Source organism: Schistocerca cancellata, chromosome 1, assembly GCF_023864275.1.
Source record: "Schistocerca cancellata isolate TAMUIC-IGC-003103 chromosome 1, iqSchCanc2.1, whole genome shotgun sequence".
NCBI lineage: Eukaryota > Metazoa > Arthropoda > Insecta > Orthoptera > Acrididae > Schistocerca > Schistocerca cancellata.
This window is the reverse complement of record NC_064626.1, coordinates 162,055,332-162,071,123: the sequence shown is the minus strand read 5'-3', so window position 1 is coordinate 162,071,123 and position 15,792 is coordinate 162,055,332. Positions and strand designations below refer to the sequence as shown.

At 41.5% G+C, this 15,792-nt stretch overlaps 1 protein-coding gene across 1 annotated transcript in view; it reads left to right on the top strand.

Moving 5' to 3' along the window:
• LOC126141558 (uncharacterized) overlaps positions 1 to 13,604 on the top strand; it is a 152,776-nt gene extending 139,172 nt beyond the window's left edge. The window contains exons 7-8 of the mRNA XM_049915284.1: positions 12,884 to 13,017; positions 13,115 to 13,604. Coding sequence (XP_049771241.1) covers positions 12,884 to 13,017; positions 13,115 to 13,417 — 437 coding nt within the window. The 3' untranslated portion in view covers positions 13,418 to 13,604. The remainder of the gene's footprint in view (positions 1 to 12,883; positions 13,018 to 13,114) is intronic.
• Positions 13,605 to 15,792: the final 2,188 nt, after the last annotated feature.

Here is a 15,792-nt window from a genome sequence, read left to right as displayed (position 1 = left end):
AACATGTTTCTTCGATCATTGGTCAAAGGAATGTTGTTGAAGTAAATCAAATCAACTCTCCTTGCAAGGTCTTCAAGCTCAGAGAGCAACCATCACCAACGTGTGAATCAAAATGATTAAGTAAGGGAGCGGATGTATATACAAACCGATCCATTGGCGAAGAAGTAGAGTTGCACTCTACCAAAACAACGACTTGGTAATCTTGGTACAGTAAATAACTGATGTAGTAAATGCAAGAGCTACCAGTAGTAATGGTAGCGGTGGTAGGGAAAGAAACACAAAGGAATATATGTGAGCCGAAGATTTCTCTTCGTATTTTGTTTGTTTGTTTTGCATGTACTTAGAACCACACTTCGTTCAGTGCTAGTCCATTACAAAATATAACGGCATTTTATAAGAAATGAAAATTTCTGTGCCTTTTTGTAATCAAAGCAGCCACTTTTGATGAAATTAGAGACTACATGCACAGACATTTAAGAAATCTATATAATTGTTGTTGTTATTTTTTGCTCAGTGGAATATTCCTCCTCATCATCAAAGATAAGAATTTCCTGTCGTTAGCGTTAAGTGCAAAGGTTGTTGATGAATGACAGACTCAAGTATTAGACAAGTTGACGAAATATTGAAGGGACGTTTGATATTTTTTTTTTCGGTAAATTGTTTTTTTCTAGCGCTATATGATAAATCTGTGTAGTTTTTTTTTTACTTATGCTACAGCAGCCCTCTGTTACTGGTTATACAACAGCAACTGTCCACGAAACCTGCATTATACATTGACAATTTCAGTTTAACTTTAAATGCTGTTTCTTTTTAATGAAGAGACTGGAGGATAACTGTACAGAACAAAATGTTTCGTGGGTTATACAACCCTTTACATATCCTCATTCAGTTTTTAGATGGTTCATCGCCTCCTGTTTGTAGGGGACTAAATACCGATCACATACACAAACAAAGTGATGGAAATGAGGTAGCACCTGATGCGTATGCAACACACATAACATACAGATGACGCAGTTATGATCTTGCCCGACCACTTTCTTATGACAGTCTACAGTAGCCTACTGCAGTTTTACAAGTGTACGCAAAAGGCTCACGGCGTGCAGCAAAATTAGTATGCAAGGCAATGAGATGACCCCTCACAGCCCACCACAGGAGCGAGAAGGCATTCAAAGTCGGAATATGCAATAAGTGGGATACACTCCTGGTGTTGGAAACTTTTAAATTTTAAGAACTTATTTACCTCAGTGGCATTTATACACACAGTGGCCCGTGGGGAGGCAATCCAGCAGATGCTGCGTTAATTGGTCGCTTGTAGTAAACGAATTCAACCACCTGGAACTATACGGTGTGCACCTTTATATTTTGACAACTGAGCGGAAAGAATGTGGGACATGTTCTTGACCAGCAGTAGTGTTATTTCTCACCCAAGGCGATCAACAACAAATCTGTCTGTATTGCATGCCAACAAGCGAGTTTGGAAAAGTTGAGGGGTCCAACAACTTTATTTGTAACAACACCATGATCTGATTTGCTGGGTAAATCGATTCCATTTATAATACCGAGTGAGGCGGAGCAGTGGTTAGTACACTGGACTCACATTTGAGAGGTCGACAGTTCAAACTCGCGCCCAGCCATCCAGATTTAGGTTTTCCGCGATTTCCCTAAATTGCTTCAGGCAAAAGCCAGAATAGTTCCTTTGAAAAGGCACGGGCGATTTCCTTCTCCATCCTTGACAGAATCCGAACTTGCGCTTCATCCCTAATACCTTGATGTCAATGGGATGTTAAACCTAATCTTCCTTCCTTCCTTCTAAGCTATGACACTCATCAATGTTATCTCCTACTTGGTACATTGTGTATTTATCTTCTAATTTCTTTCGCACTCCCCCACCCCCCTATTTCTATCTGTAGCCTCTAAAGGAGGAATATGGGAGGGCGCCCCCCCCCCCCACTCCCCACCACCATGTACTGGACCAAATACCGGCAACTTAACGTCCAAATACAGGACTCTAATAAGAGATTTCCCAGAATCTCTTGCTTGGAATTCAGAGAGCTTAGTCTGTTATAGCTTCAGTGTGAAGGTCTAATACTACTCAGTGATTGAGCTGCCATTGTTTCCTCATTTTAACTTAACTACGCTTTCAGACACATGATAATTAAGGTAAGTGTTAAGTATAAATAGAGATGGCCATTTTGGGTGATAATTTATGCTAATTAAGAAAAGGCTAAATTCACAGGATGTTACGGTAGTGGCTGACCAGATAAGAGCACAAGTGAACACTTTGATTACATAAGGATCGTAAATTAGAGCTACATAAACATGACATAAACTTAACATGGTTTGTTTGCATAAGGGACCCAGGCCAAGTATCCAATTTGTTTATGTAAGGATCAAAAATCACAGCAGCCAGAAAGGTAAGTTCCCCTACTGTTTTAATTTCCCTCCATTCCATATGCGGTGTTTGCTCCTACACTACAGCTGCCCTTGGACTGTAGTATGGGTTGCCTACCTACATTATGCCTGTGCTCATACCCACTTACCTACACTCCTGGAAATGGAAAAAAGAACACATTGACACCGGTGTGTCAGACCCACCATACTTGCTCCGGACACTGCGAGAGGGCTGTACAAGCAATGATCACACGCACGGCACAGTGAACACACCAGGAACCGCGGTGTTGGCCGTCGAATGGCGCTAGCTGCGCAGCATTTGTGCACCGCCGCCGTCAGTGTCAGCCAGTTTGCCGTGGCATACGGAGCTCCATCGCAGTCTTTAACACTGGTAGCATGCCGCGACAGCGTGGACGTGAACCGTATGTGCAGTTGACGGACTTTGAGCGAGGGCGTATAGTGGGCATGCGGGAGGCCGGGTGGACGTACCGCCGAATAGCTTAACACGTGGGGCGTGAGGTCTCCACAGTACATCGATGTTGTCGCCAGTGGTCGGCGGAAGGTGCACGTGCCCGTCGACCTGGGACCGGACCGCAGCGACGCACGGATGCACGCCAAGACCGTAGGATCCTACGCAGTGCCGTAGGGGACCGCACCGCCACTTCCCAGCAAATTAGGGACACTGTTGCTCCTGGGGTATCGGCGAGGACCATTCGCAACCGTCTCCATGAAGCTGGGCTACGGTCCGGCACACCGTTAGGCCGTCTTCCGCTCACGCCCCAACATCGTGCAGCCCGCCTCCAGTGGTGTCGCGACAGGCGTGAATGGAGGGACGAATGGAGACGTGTCGTCTTCAGCGATGAGAGTCGCTTCTGCCTTGGTGCCAATGATGATCGTATGCGTGTTTGGCGCCGTGCAAGTGAGCGCCACAATCAGGACTGCATACGACCGAGGCACACAGGGCCAACACCCGGCATCATGGTGTGGGGAGCGATCTCCTACACTGGCCGTACACCACTGGTGATCGTCGAGGGGACACTGAATAGTGCACGGTACATCCAAACCGTCATCGAACCCATCGTTCTACCATTCCTAGACCGGCAAGGGAACTTGCTGTTCCTACAGGACAATGCACGTCCGCATGTATCCCGTGCCACCCAACGTGCTCTAGAAGGTGTAAGTCAACTACCCTGGCCAGCAAGATCTCCGGATCTGTCCCCCATTGAGCATGTTTGGGACTGGATGAAGCGTCGTCTCACGCGGTCTGCACGTCCAGCACGAACGCTGGTCCAACTGAGGCGGCAGGTGGAAATGGCATGGCAAGCCGTTCCACAGGACTACATCCAGCATCTCTATGATCGTCTCCATGGGAGAATAGCAGCCTGCATTGCTGCGAAAGGTGGATATACACTGTACTAGTGCCGACATTGTGCATGCTCTGTTGCCTGTGTCTATGTGCCTGTGGTTCTGTCAGTGTGATCATGTGATGTATCTGACCCCAGGAATGTGTCAATAAAGTTTCCCCTTCCTGGGACAATGAATTCACAGTGTTCTTATTTCAATTTCCAGGAGTGTATATTACTTTCTCCTTGATCACAAGAGTACATCACTTGCCATAGCCAATTCTTTGGCATTACTGAGCATTCTAAAAACTACAGAACTGTAATTTAAAATTGCAAAAGATGAAACTAATAGATATTAGCGAGAAACCTATAGGTGTAATGGAAATTTCATTTTTAGTTATTTGAAATCAAACACTTAAGTCTGAATGGTAGCTTACAAACGAATTCTCAAGAGTTTTATACTCTCTGTGCCTCATATGTGTCGGTATCCAATAGCTGTCGCTGGTATTCCGTGTTAAGTGAGGTCCATAAACTGTCTCATAACCAGCAGGTGTTCTTGAGAGCTGTCTTACAATTAGTCAAGTAAGCAATCCCTGTACATGAGACATATACATACAGGGTGAATGTTGGATACCTCGCATTTCCTATTCCTTAGGCTGACGTCACGTCCTGGAATAGTTTTACTCTTTCTATTACCAAATAGTTTGTTGAGCATACATAAATTTTAAAAAAAATGCTGAGGTTTAACCGACAAGCAATGTAACACAAAAAAGCTAACTGTGAAGTCTACAAGCAGGGCATATTTTCAGGACAGCTGATAATACAGGCCGTGGGCAGCCATGTGGCAGATAGAAAGGAGGTGAAGGGCTATTTCCTCACTTCCCATGTCATTCTTCATGGGAATTTTTCTTGGTTGCCTACTGTACGCTAATATACAATTGTAACACAACTATCACACATCACAAAAAAAGAGATCATTATATCCTGAGGAAGGAACCTCTTTCTGATAAGTGATTGAACGTTCCACTCATGGTCTCCTCGACATCATTGACATATGAGAGCAATGTCTCCCTTCACACACACACACACACACACACACACACACACACACACACACAAACAAACAAACAATGTGTACAATTTAATATTAATCTTTTCCATTGCATTCTTTAGAAGTTCAGGGCTATAAATTAAGTCTATAGGATGGAATTAAATAACAATAAGAAAGAATTGTAGAGTCATTTAAATGATTAGATGTTTCTCAGGTGTTACAAGTCTCCTCACGGGCTACAAGACTTGTACGCCAATGAAAACAATCTTTTCTGGACTAGTCCTAACTCTATATAGAGAATAAAGCAATTTATGATTTCTTCCAGCATGTGTTTCAATGGATGTTGCTATTTCTTTCAAGCAGACATGAGTTTACACGACACATTATTTTTAACAAAATAAATATCTAGTGAATATGGCTACCAAATGTGTAACATGTCACCATAAAATACTGCTTAATGAATACCTCATATAACTTTCACTATACCTTTGGGGAACAAGGACTTGATCCCTTGGAAGCTATATACTGAACCAGTAGTGACTGTAAACATGAAGAATATGTTATCTTTCTGATTTGATGGTTTTCAAATAAGTTAAACTAATTAATTCAAAACTTCTACAATATTTTTGAAATTTGTGTGAATATGTGGGATCACTTCAAGTCATGTTCCACGTATATCCATAGAATCACATTCACTGCTATGTGACTGTTTTCGTAGCTGTAAAAGTATGTGGGTCTGTACATATTAGAGTCCTGCATGACCGAGTAAGCGAGCACAAAATACGAGATGGGGCGAGCACACCCTAACTGGATAGGCTGCCCGCACTAGTTCTTGTGACCGAGCATAGAAGCCGTGACCGAATACGTAGCACGCAACTTCAAATACATTACACGTGTCATTATCCGTGTGAGACTGCAGCCAGTACGGGCTTCTCATTAGTGGTGTCTCTCTCTCTCTCTCTCTCTGCAATCATGCAGTGCGAGGAAACCAGTGCAGTAAGACGTAAGATTGAAATCAATGTTTACACGTTGGAAATGGAAATGAGCGTTTGGCGTCATTGGCCGGGAGGCCCCTCGCGGGGCAGGTCCGGCCGCCTTGGCGCAGGTCTTATTACATTCGGCGCCACATTGGGCGACCTGCACGCCGGATGGGGATGAAATGATGATGAACACAACACAACACCCAGTCCCTGAGCGGAGAAAATCTCCGACCCAGCCGGGAATCGAACCCGGGCACGGAGGACGGCAATCCGTCACGCTGACCACTCAGCTACTGGGGCGGACGTTTACACGTTGAAGAGACGGGAAGGTCTAAAAAGCCAAGTACGGAGCATATTTTTGCTGGTTGTAGACGAAAACAGTGCGTCTACAGGGTACGTATCGTGCATAAACTGCTCCACATTATTTTGTTTCCAATCGCGAACCACACTTTTAAAGAAACACAGTCGCAAGCAACCTCACAAAGATACAGCTCCTTCAGGAATACCGGCAGTAATAAAAAATAGTATTACAGCAAAGTGTGTTGCAATGTGTGCTAAACATATGAGACCTTTTAATGCTGTTTTCGGTGAAGGTTTCAGAGAACTAGGCCAAGAATTAATACATCTAGGTGCGCATTATGGAAAAGTTAACGTGGGAGATGCCATGCCACATCCCTCTACTATAAGCAGACATGTCAAAGAACAAGCTGATGCAATACGAAACAGTATAATGCCTTCTGTTATTGCGGAAGTTATTAATAACACATGTGCTGTGACAGTTGATATGTGGACTGATTCGCATAATCAGGTGCACTATTTGACGCTTACATTTCATTACATTAACACAGTTTGGTCTCTTGTGATCAATGTTTTATTTACAACAAAATTCCTGGACGTTAGGAAGACGGGAATAAATATTATAAAAGAAAGTGCTCTATGAATTTAGCTGTGTAACGTACCCGTTCTTGGAAACGTTACTTTCGTATTAAAAGAGAGAGAGAGAGAGAGGCCTTGGATTTGTACAGCACAGAGCAGCGAGCCGTGGCGAGGCGAGGTGAGACGTCAGCGGTGACCGGTCATGCTCGGTTATCCGCGTGTCCGGAATCCGGACATCAGACATGGGGCGAGTATGTGACCGAGCCGAGTCGTATGGGGCCGGACACGAGCGGCTTGGTCCCCCCGTCAACAGGCGAGCCGTGACCGGTCAAACATGGAGCGTTGCAGCACTCTAGTACATATAACCTTACTAATCTGTATAATTCACTACTTTCAGTCCCCTTTGCAGTTGGCAAATAGTTAAGTAGAATTAAAGTGACTGAGGTAATAAATGAGAGGAAAAAAGAAATTGCCAAATAGTTAGGTACAACTAAAGTGACTGAGGTAATAATGGAGAAGAAAAAAGAAATTGTAATTTTCCCTTTTGTTATAACTGATTATACAGTACCACCTGTTAAAGCCTTGACATGACTTTTCTTGTGGTTTTACTGTTTTTGCCCGTTTCAGCGTCAATTTTTAAATGTTTATTTGTATAACAGATTTCAATATCTGTTCATACGATGTAATTTGACTGCAGCGAAATGTTAGTGGCAGAATTTGCAACATGCAAACTTTAATCTTCATCATTTTTCCCCAAGTGTTTCTTTGGAAACAGTGTTGTGATGTATATTCTGCTGTGAAGAAGTATTCTGCTGTACATGTGTATAGTCTTTCCTGTATTACCTTCAAGCTCCACCTGAGTAAGTTCTCATTTTCTTGAAGTTCATTTGAAGATAAACGATTAAATGAAATAATAGGTCTATAATCAATCCTTTCGGGTTTTCACCTATTACTTGAATTTTGTTTTATGGCAGCAACTGTTGTCATACAGCATTACCATTAACTGTGCTCTATAAGTTCGCTATATTCACCAATTTGTTCAAATAAAACTTGTTCGATAATTTTCTTGTCTAGTAGTCATGTCAATCCTATGCTGTCAGTATACTATCTAAAAATGGTTAATTATCTCAATATTTCTGCAGCACACCCATATCTTTCAATGTTATTCACTCTTACATCCATCACTCTGGCGTCTTTTGGCATTCTGCTTGTGTTGTGTTGTGATGCTACCCTGGCATCCCCTCTCATGGTTTAACATAACTGAGTCACACACTATACCTTTTAACAATTGGACAGCCGGCCGGTGTGGCCGTGCAGTTCTAGGCACTTCAGTCTGGAACTGCGTGACCGCTACGGTCGGAGGTTCGAATTCTGCCTCGGGCATGGATGTGTGTGATGTCCTTAGGTTAGTTAGGTTTAAGTAGTTCTAAGTTCTAGGGGACTGATGACCACAGATGTTAAGTCCCATAGTGCTCAGAGCCACTTGAACCATTTTTTAACAATTGGACAACATAGCCTTACAGTTGTTCTCCAGGCAATTTCCTTTCATTACTGGCGTTTTTCCTTGTAAAACGTCTATATAAAATTGTGGCTGAGTTCAGGTGAATTAAACTATTCATTTACATGTACAAAAGTTTTAATTATTTTCCAGTTAACAAAATGTGAGACATCATCAATAGTTCCTGAAGATATGAGCATCTTCAAACTATAATTTCAAAATAGTTTGATTATAACCCACTGTTGAGAAACGGTATTGACAGCCTTCTGGAAATCCAGATATATGTAATCAGTTTGTCAATAGTATAAAGAGCTAGTTGTGTTACACAAGAACTTTCTGAATCTGTGCTGATTTTGTATCAATGGAGTATTTTTCTGTTTATGTGTCAATATATTGATTTTCTATTACATGTCAATAGATCGTTTTTCTGACTATGTGTCGGTAAGTCGTTTTCTCTTGGGTAAATCATAATGTTTGAGTGGATGATGTGTTTCAAAATTCTACTGCAAATCGAAGTCAGTGGTACAGGTTTAATTCTGTGGATTACTCCTGTTTTCTTTCTTGAGTATTAGTGTGCAACTTTCCAGACTTTAGACATCGATATTTTGTCGAATGAGGGGTTGTATATGATTGAAAGTGTTGAGGTATTATATCAGCATATTCTCAGAGGAATCTAAATGGATATACAGTCTGAACCGCCATTATTAGGTGATCTGAGTTGTCTCTCTACGCCAACGATATCTGTTTCTAAGTTACACATGTTGGCAGCTGTTATTGATTCGAATTATCGAATATTTACTTCGTCTTCTTCCGTGAAGCATTTTCGGAAAACTGCCTTCAGTAATTCCAATTTAGGAGCACTGTCATCAGTAACAGTACCTTCACTACCACGCAATATAGGTACTGATCGTTTCTTGCCGCTGGTGAACTTTACATAGAACCAGATTTCGGGACAGAGTTTCGTCGTGGACACGATTAAAAGCATCTCGCACTGAAATCTGTGCTAAATTTGGAGTTTCTATAAAACTTCGCAAACTTGGGGATTTTGCATTCTTCAAAATTTAGCATCCTCTTTCATTGCTTCTGAAACAGTGTTCTGCCTTTTTTTGTATACTGTGGGGAATTCGTTCCATCTCACATTAATTTATTTTGTATGAATCTCTCATTTTATGTCGATATAATTTCTTTAAACTTAGGCCACATCTTGTCTACTCTTACATAGTTAGTTTGAAATGAACGGACAATATCTCTAAGGATGCCGTCAAGCGAACGGCCTTGCCGCAGTGGTAACATCGGTTCCCGTCAGATCACGGAAGTTAAGCGCTGTCAAGCTGGGCTAGCACCTGGATGGGCGACCATCCCGTCTGCCGAGCGACTTGTCAAGAGGAGTGTACTCAGCCCTTGTGAGGCCAATTGAGGAGCTACTTGATCGAGAAGTAGTGACTCCGATCTCGTAAACTGACATACAGCCGGGAGAGCGGTGTGCTGACCACATGCCCCTGCATATCCACATCTAGTGACGCCTGTGAGCTGAGGATGAATCGGCGCCAGTTGGTACCATTGGGCATCCATGGCCTTTTGATATGGAGATCAGATATTTTTAATAAACTGATATATTTTGCATTAAATTTTGGAGGGTGTTACAGTATTCAGTGTCATTACAATCGTCCTCTGGTAAATAATCCCTGTATTCGTCATGATGCCCGTATTTCTTCTAGATTATTTGTCAATAATAGGTTAAATATGTTTTCCCAACCATTTACACTTTGAGCGTACTCCTGAACTAAACGCTCAAAAAATATTCAGGGAAAGTATTTGGTACAATTTAGGACGATTTTTATACCTTGCACAAGCTTTGAAAATGTATTTGCGCCAACATATCGAGGGTAGATTGGAGTCACACCGACTAAACCTGAATGAGTGGGGTAGCCTGTTTGAACCTCTCAGCAGCTGTATCATTTGAGAGCGAGGGAGATAAAAGGATCTAATTGTTAATTAATCCGATTGTCAAGTGTAACTACCAACCACACTATGAGCGGTATTGAATAAGAAATGCAGCACATTTTTTCGGACTGTTTAGGTCATAAAAATGCGGAATTTCTCATGGGGCAACGTGAATATTTCCACTTCAGCCCCCATAGTTCCATGACGTTCCAATAAGGGTGCAGCACTATATGTAGCCTTCAAAATGACTTCTGTATCAGAGATGTGATCCAGGCAGAGAGCTGTCATAAACTTTCTTTTGGAGGAAAACCGGAGCATCTAAGATATTCATAGGCACTTGCAAAATGTCTATGGAGACCAAGCAGTGATCAAAAACATGGTGTTGTGTTACTTATTGAATGCCCTCATAAGAGCAATCTATGTCAATTTCGCCATAAGATAAATTACTTCTAACATCGACAAACATGGAACCACCAACCATGTGTAATCCATCCTTTCCAAACATGGTTAGGTCCTCTGTAAAAACTTTGGCTGTTCTATTCTTTGGCTTTAGGTAGCTTTTGGTGCTTATAATGATTTGAGCGCCTGGTAGTTTGGTTCTTTCTAACACAGCTACAACATTTTACTACCGTAATACCAGTGGTTCCTAGGTCTAACCTCATCCTGTGTTTGACCCAGACAGACCACCTTTTCAGTCTTTCCCAAGGTTCTCTAACCTAAAAATCCCCCCATTCCACTCCACACAGGCCCCACTACACAGGTAGCCACATCTTGCATGTAATGGGCCCTTGACCTACTAGGTGGGAGCCTATCGTGCATTTCAATGAATATGCAGTTGCAGAACTTCCTAAGCCTCTGATTCAGGCCCACCATTGAACAGTGAGCCCTTCGAGGGTGCTACCGATTGTGAACTCTGCCTTCATCTTGCAAGCAAGACTGTCAGTCTTCATCACTTCAAATAGTCACTCGAAACCAGACAGAATCTCTTCTGATCCGAAACGACACTCGTCATTTGTACTGGCATGAGCGACTACATGCAATTGGCTGCCCCCTGTGCTCTTCATGGAATCGAGAAGGATTTCTTCCACGTCAGAAATGACTCCTCCCAGTATGCACACAGCAGGTAACATACTGGACTTCTTGCCCTCCTTGGAAGCCATATGCCTATGGGAAACCATTACGTGATTAGCATTGGAGTTCCCAGCTACCAGTAATCCCACCCTCTGTGACTGCCCAGATTTTGCAGAGCCTTCCTCTGAAATAGGACAAGCGACTGCATCTGGAGCTGAAGACGGCACCTGAAACCTGTTTCTCAAACTAATTTGGGAGGCCTTTCGATTCGTAACCCAGAAATTGTTTCCCTGCTTATCACACCTTGAAAGGACTTCATACTCGATTAGGGGTTGAGGGGTCACCCTCAGTGTGGGCATTGATTAGGGCAGCCATACTAGTGGACTGATTGGGGTACATGTGTGGAGTGCTGCATGTCCCACCAATCCCCACATCCAACAGTGATGCCCATTGGCAGCAGCATCTAACTACATGACCAAAGACAGCATTACCTGGAGCCATGAGTGAAGGGTCATCAACTTAGGTTGCATCCAAACACAACAATCACAGTCCATATCCACAGTAAAAGTGCGGGAACTCCACATGAGATTGTCTAATAAGCACACAAATATGGCAGAAATTTACGAATTAAATTACTCAGCACATAGTACTTTCTGTTTAAAGTCCATAAAAATAATTCACAGACGAACGCTATTTTCGCCTGTGGTGCTGTTGGGACATGAGCTGCCGCTTTACATCTTTCTTCTATCAGTGGTCGTTGTTTTCAGTTTCTTCCTCCTGAAATGTTTTGCACTAAATTTATAAATGTATGTTATCATCATGGGTTCTGTTATAGCAGTTTCTACCACATCTTTCTTTATTTCTTGGATTCTCTGACTACCCTTTATTCGTGTGAGCACAGTTAAGAAATCATTCAGTGGATCTACTGCAGCCAAACCCCACTGTACAACCAAAGAACCTAAATCACGTTTCTCTATTCCAGCAGAGGTCTCCATTACTTTTGTATCATTATTCGCCTTACTTTGTTCTTGATGGCAACATTTCTTAAAATTTTTATTACTTTCTTTCTTTTTTGTTTTTATTTTCTTTATGTGTCATCGAGAATGTACATTCTATAGCATAAAGTCTCCTTGGTACTGTAATGTCAGATTTAATGCTGAGTGATGGATTCTTTTTTTTGTGTGTCTTTAATCAGTTGGTGTGCGATCTCCAGATTCGCCTTTCTTGTCTTGCCTGACTGTTTGTATTACCAACTTTCTATTTGTATTACCAATTATGTCTGTTTCTTCATAGTCTGTTTGTAACTGTTTAAGAGAGTTTGCCACATTTTATTTGATTGCTTCAAAGTTTTTGTAGTCCAATTTTCACACAGATTTTTTTCAGGAGGTATACTTATTCTAATACTGTCATTAAATTTTCAGAAAATATAGCAATATGATCAGCAAAGGCCAGCAGAAGTCCGCCAGTTAAAATTGCCATGAGGTGACCTCTTCATATAGTCCTCTTTCGTGGAGTTTTTTTCCAGATACTATTAAAGAAAACTTGCTAGCTTGATATTTGTCCTAATAGTGAATATGTCAGATATCTCTCCTACGATTTTCGGTGTTATCTTGATGCCTGTCACATTCTCTTTGAGCATGTTAGTTGTATCCTTAAGTTCATTGTATGCAATCGTCGTTATATTTGTGTAATTCGATAGTTTCAGTTAACATATGTGTCACTGTTGCAGAAATGTCTCCTCTACAGTACCTTCAGTCTCATGTAGATGTTTCAAGTGGAAGGAAACTTCTGTACAATATGGTTTTCAATAGACACAGAGAAGAGTTAGATGATGAAGATACTGACAGAAGAATGAAGGGAGAGGTGAGGCTGCATTAACTCAAAGAACTGCTGATTTGTATTAATCGATGATTGCAAACATAGTAAAAATAAATTCATATTGTGTCATATTTTTCTTCAGAATGTCGTTATTGGTCTTGAAGAAGTAATGGGCGCTCCTCTGTCAGATGCACAGATTGAAAATTTCAGGTCGCTTGTTGGTTGGCAAGATTCTGACAAGCTGGATTTCCGCACGTGGTGTGGTATATGTGCTGCTTGTGAACGTCTGCTGGGTCCACAGTTTTCATCGCAGGTGGCTTCTAAGGAAGATGATCCCTGCCATGAAGTGGAAAAAGCTGACTTTGAGACATTGCCACGCAAACTGCAAGGTCTCGCCCCAGATCCACGACTGCTCACTATTTTAAATGGCATTCGTGAATTGTAATGTAATAAATGACAAAATAGTTGTCACTTGTTTTAACTGTAACATTAAAATTGGGTAGACTAGGCGAAATGTTCAACTACATTCTCTGTATCAGTAGCAGTCTTTATAATTGTAAGAAATGAAGTTAAATATGTACTGAATTTTCCTACATTTATAACACAGAAAGATTTAAAATGCAGATGTGTTATTTACAGATGCTGACACATTAACCAATAGAATTTTATGAACATTAAATTATTTTTGCTTTCTCATACAAAGTCCGATTTAATTTATCTTAACATACTTGAATCATAACATGTAAATAAGAATTGCTGACTTTGATGGCCTTCCATTCCTCAACATCATACTGATCCTAAACAACTCTTCAAGTCGAAGTGTTTGATAAAAACCAGTTTAGTTAGTATCAAAACGCTAAGAATATCTCTCATTGTTTTAAAGGTATGAAATAAACTGACTTTACTGAAACCCATTCTTAGCTTTTGTCACCTCCGTATTGTTTCCCTAAATACTGTTTTTGAAATGTTGGATCCACTGACAACACTGAATGAAGTTGATGTTGAAGTCATATTGGGGAGGAACAGGGCCCACTTCCATGTCAAGTTACCAAAATTGATATGTCAAGAAGTCTTTCAAGAGGTCTGTGTTCAATAAATCATTATATCCCATTCAATATTTTGTCAACAGTACACTGCTAGGATATGGTCCTTGGTCAGGTATACAGTAAGGGACTGAGGAATCTGTCAGTAATCTGGTTGTTTAGCCGGATGATTTGGGGGAGAGAACCTAACAGTGACATCATTGGTCCCATTGGATTAGGGAAGGATAAGGAAGGAAGTTGGGCATGCTCTTTGAGAGGAACCATCCCAGAATTTGCCTGAAGCGATTTAAGGAAATCGAGGAAAATTTGAATCAGGATGGCCAGATGCAGGTTTGAACCATTGTTCACCCAAATACGAGTCCAGTGTGATAACTACTGCGCCACCTCTCTCGGTCAGTCAGTGATATGCAATCAACATTGTGCAAATGTACATTTAGGGGCTTTTGCGGCTGAAGTAAAATCCCATAAGGTTCTTTGGGTCATAGACTGCATGATATTGTAAAATGTGGAACCAGTGTTTCTGCTGTAATTGCAACAAGCCATCATCAGGGCATGTGACACTAATAGGGTAATGCAATTATATGTATGCATTATCCTAGTACTGCATACCCTTCAGTGGTGACTGAAATTTTTGTTCAAGATTATGTGGGGTATGTTAAAGTTCTTATATCTCTGATTTTCTTTTTTACAAAATATTCACACAAATCGAATCCATGTTGCCATGGCCACAAGAGCTATTTCCTTAGGATTCTGTTTTGAGACTGGAAATCCCTGATGTAACAGCAGCATGCCTGGAGATCATGCAACTACTGAGAGACTCTTTCATTGTTGTAAAAAAAAGTCCTAGGAACCAGATAAGGTGAATAAGGAGCATGGAAAGCAATTCGAAGTTGCTGTGCCATGCAGACCTAATGCACTGGTACAGTATCTAGTGCAAGAGCACAAGCAACCCTTTTATGGTTGTTTTTCATGTATTGATGAACGAAATCTGTTCTTCAAACCTTGTTTATGGCTCACACCTTTCACCATTGTCCCGGAACATATAAATAAGCGTTACAAAACATAGCAGTCATCATATTTTCAGCATTATCAGTTCCGAGTCTTTTTTCCAACTAGTCTGTGTGCTTCCACTAAGCTGAGCACCAAATTATTTCGTATTGAAACCAACATCATAGCACATTTGCTGCCTCAGCTGTCGAAAATAAAGTCGTATTCGTGATGTCATTGAGTATTAACACCATATGGTAAATCACAATGTGCACGTCCTTGAGGTTATCTGTCAGAATTCCTGGTGTCTACCTCGAGGACTTTTTCCAAATCTCAATTCATCATGCACGATTATGAGCATAGATCCCTCGGAAATGCCACCTAACAAGGCGATAGCTTTCACACTAAATCTACAGTAATCTGAAACAAATTTGTCCACTCGCATGACAGTGCAGTCAGAACAGCTGATACGAGGCCAAAAGTATTTTGGTTTGTTGTCAGACTTGTGGCCTATTGGAACTGTTGCACCCAGAAACACACATTCGTAACATTCATGATACGATGGTTATGTATTGCACTGAACTGTGGATGTGTTTCAGTAGGTGTCACACAAAGAAAATGAAGAAAAATGTATGACTGCTCCCTGTTCTTTCAACTACAATGTCGTTAATTCTGATATCAAAACCACTCTTCACTCTTACTGCAACCAATAGGGTTCTGTGTGCCATCCATGGTGCCCGCAAATTTAAGGTGATCACATGTTTCCAGATGTCCTCAGTCCTGAGAAAAA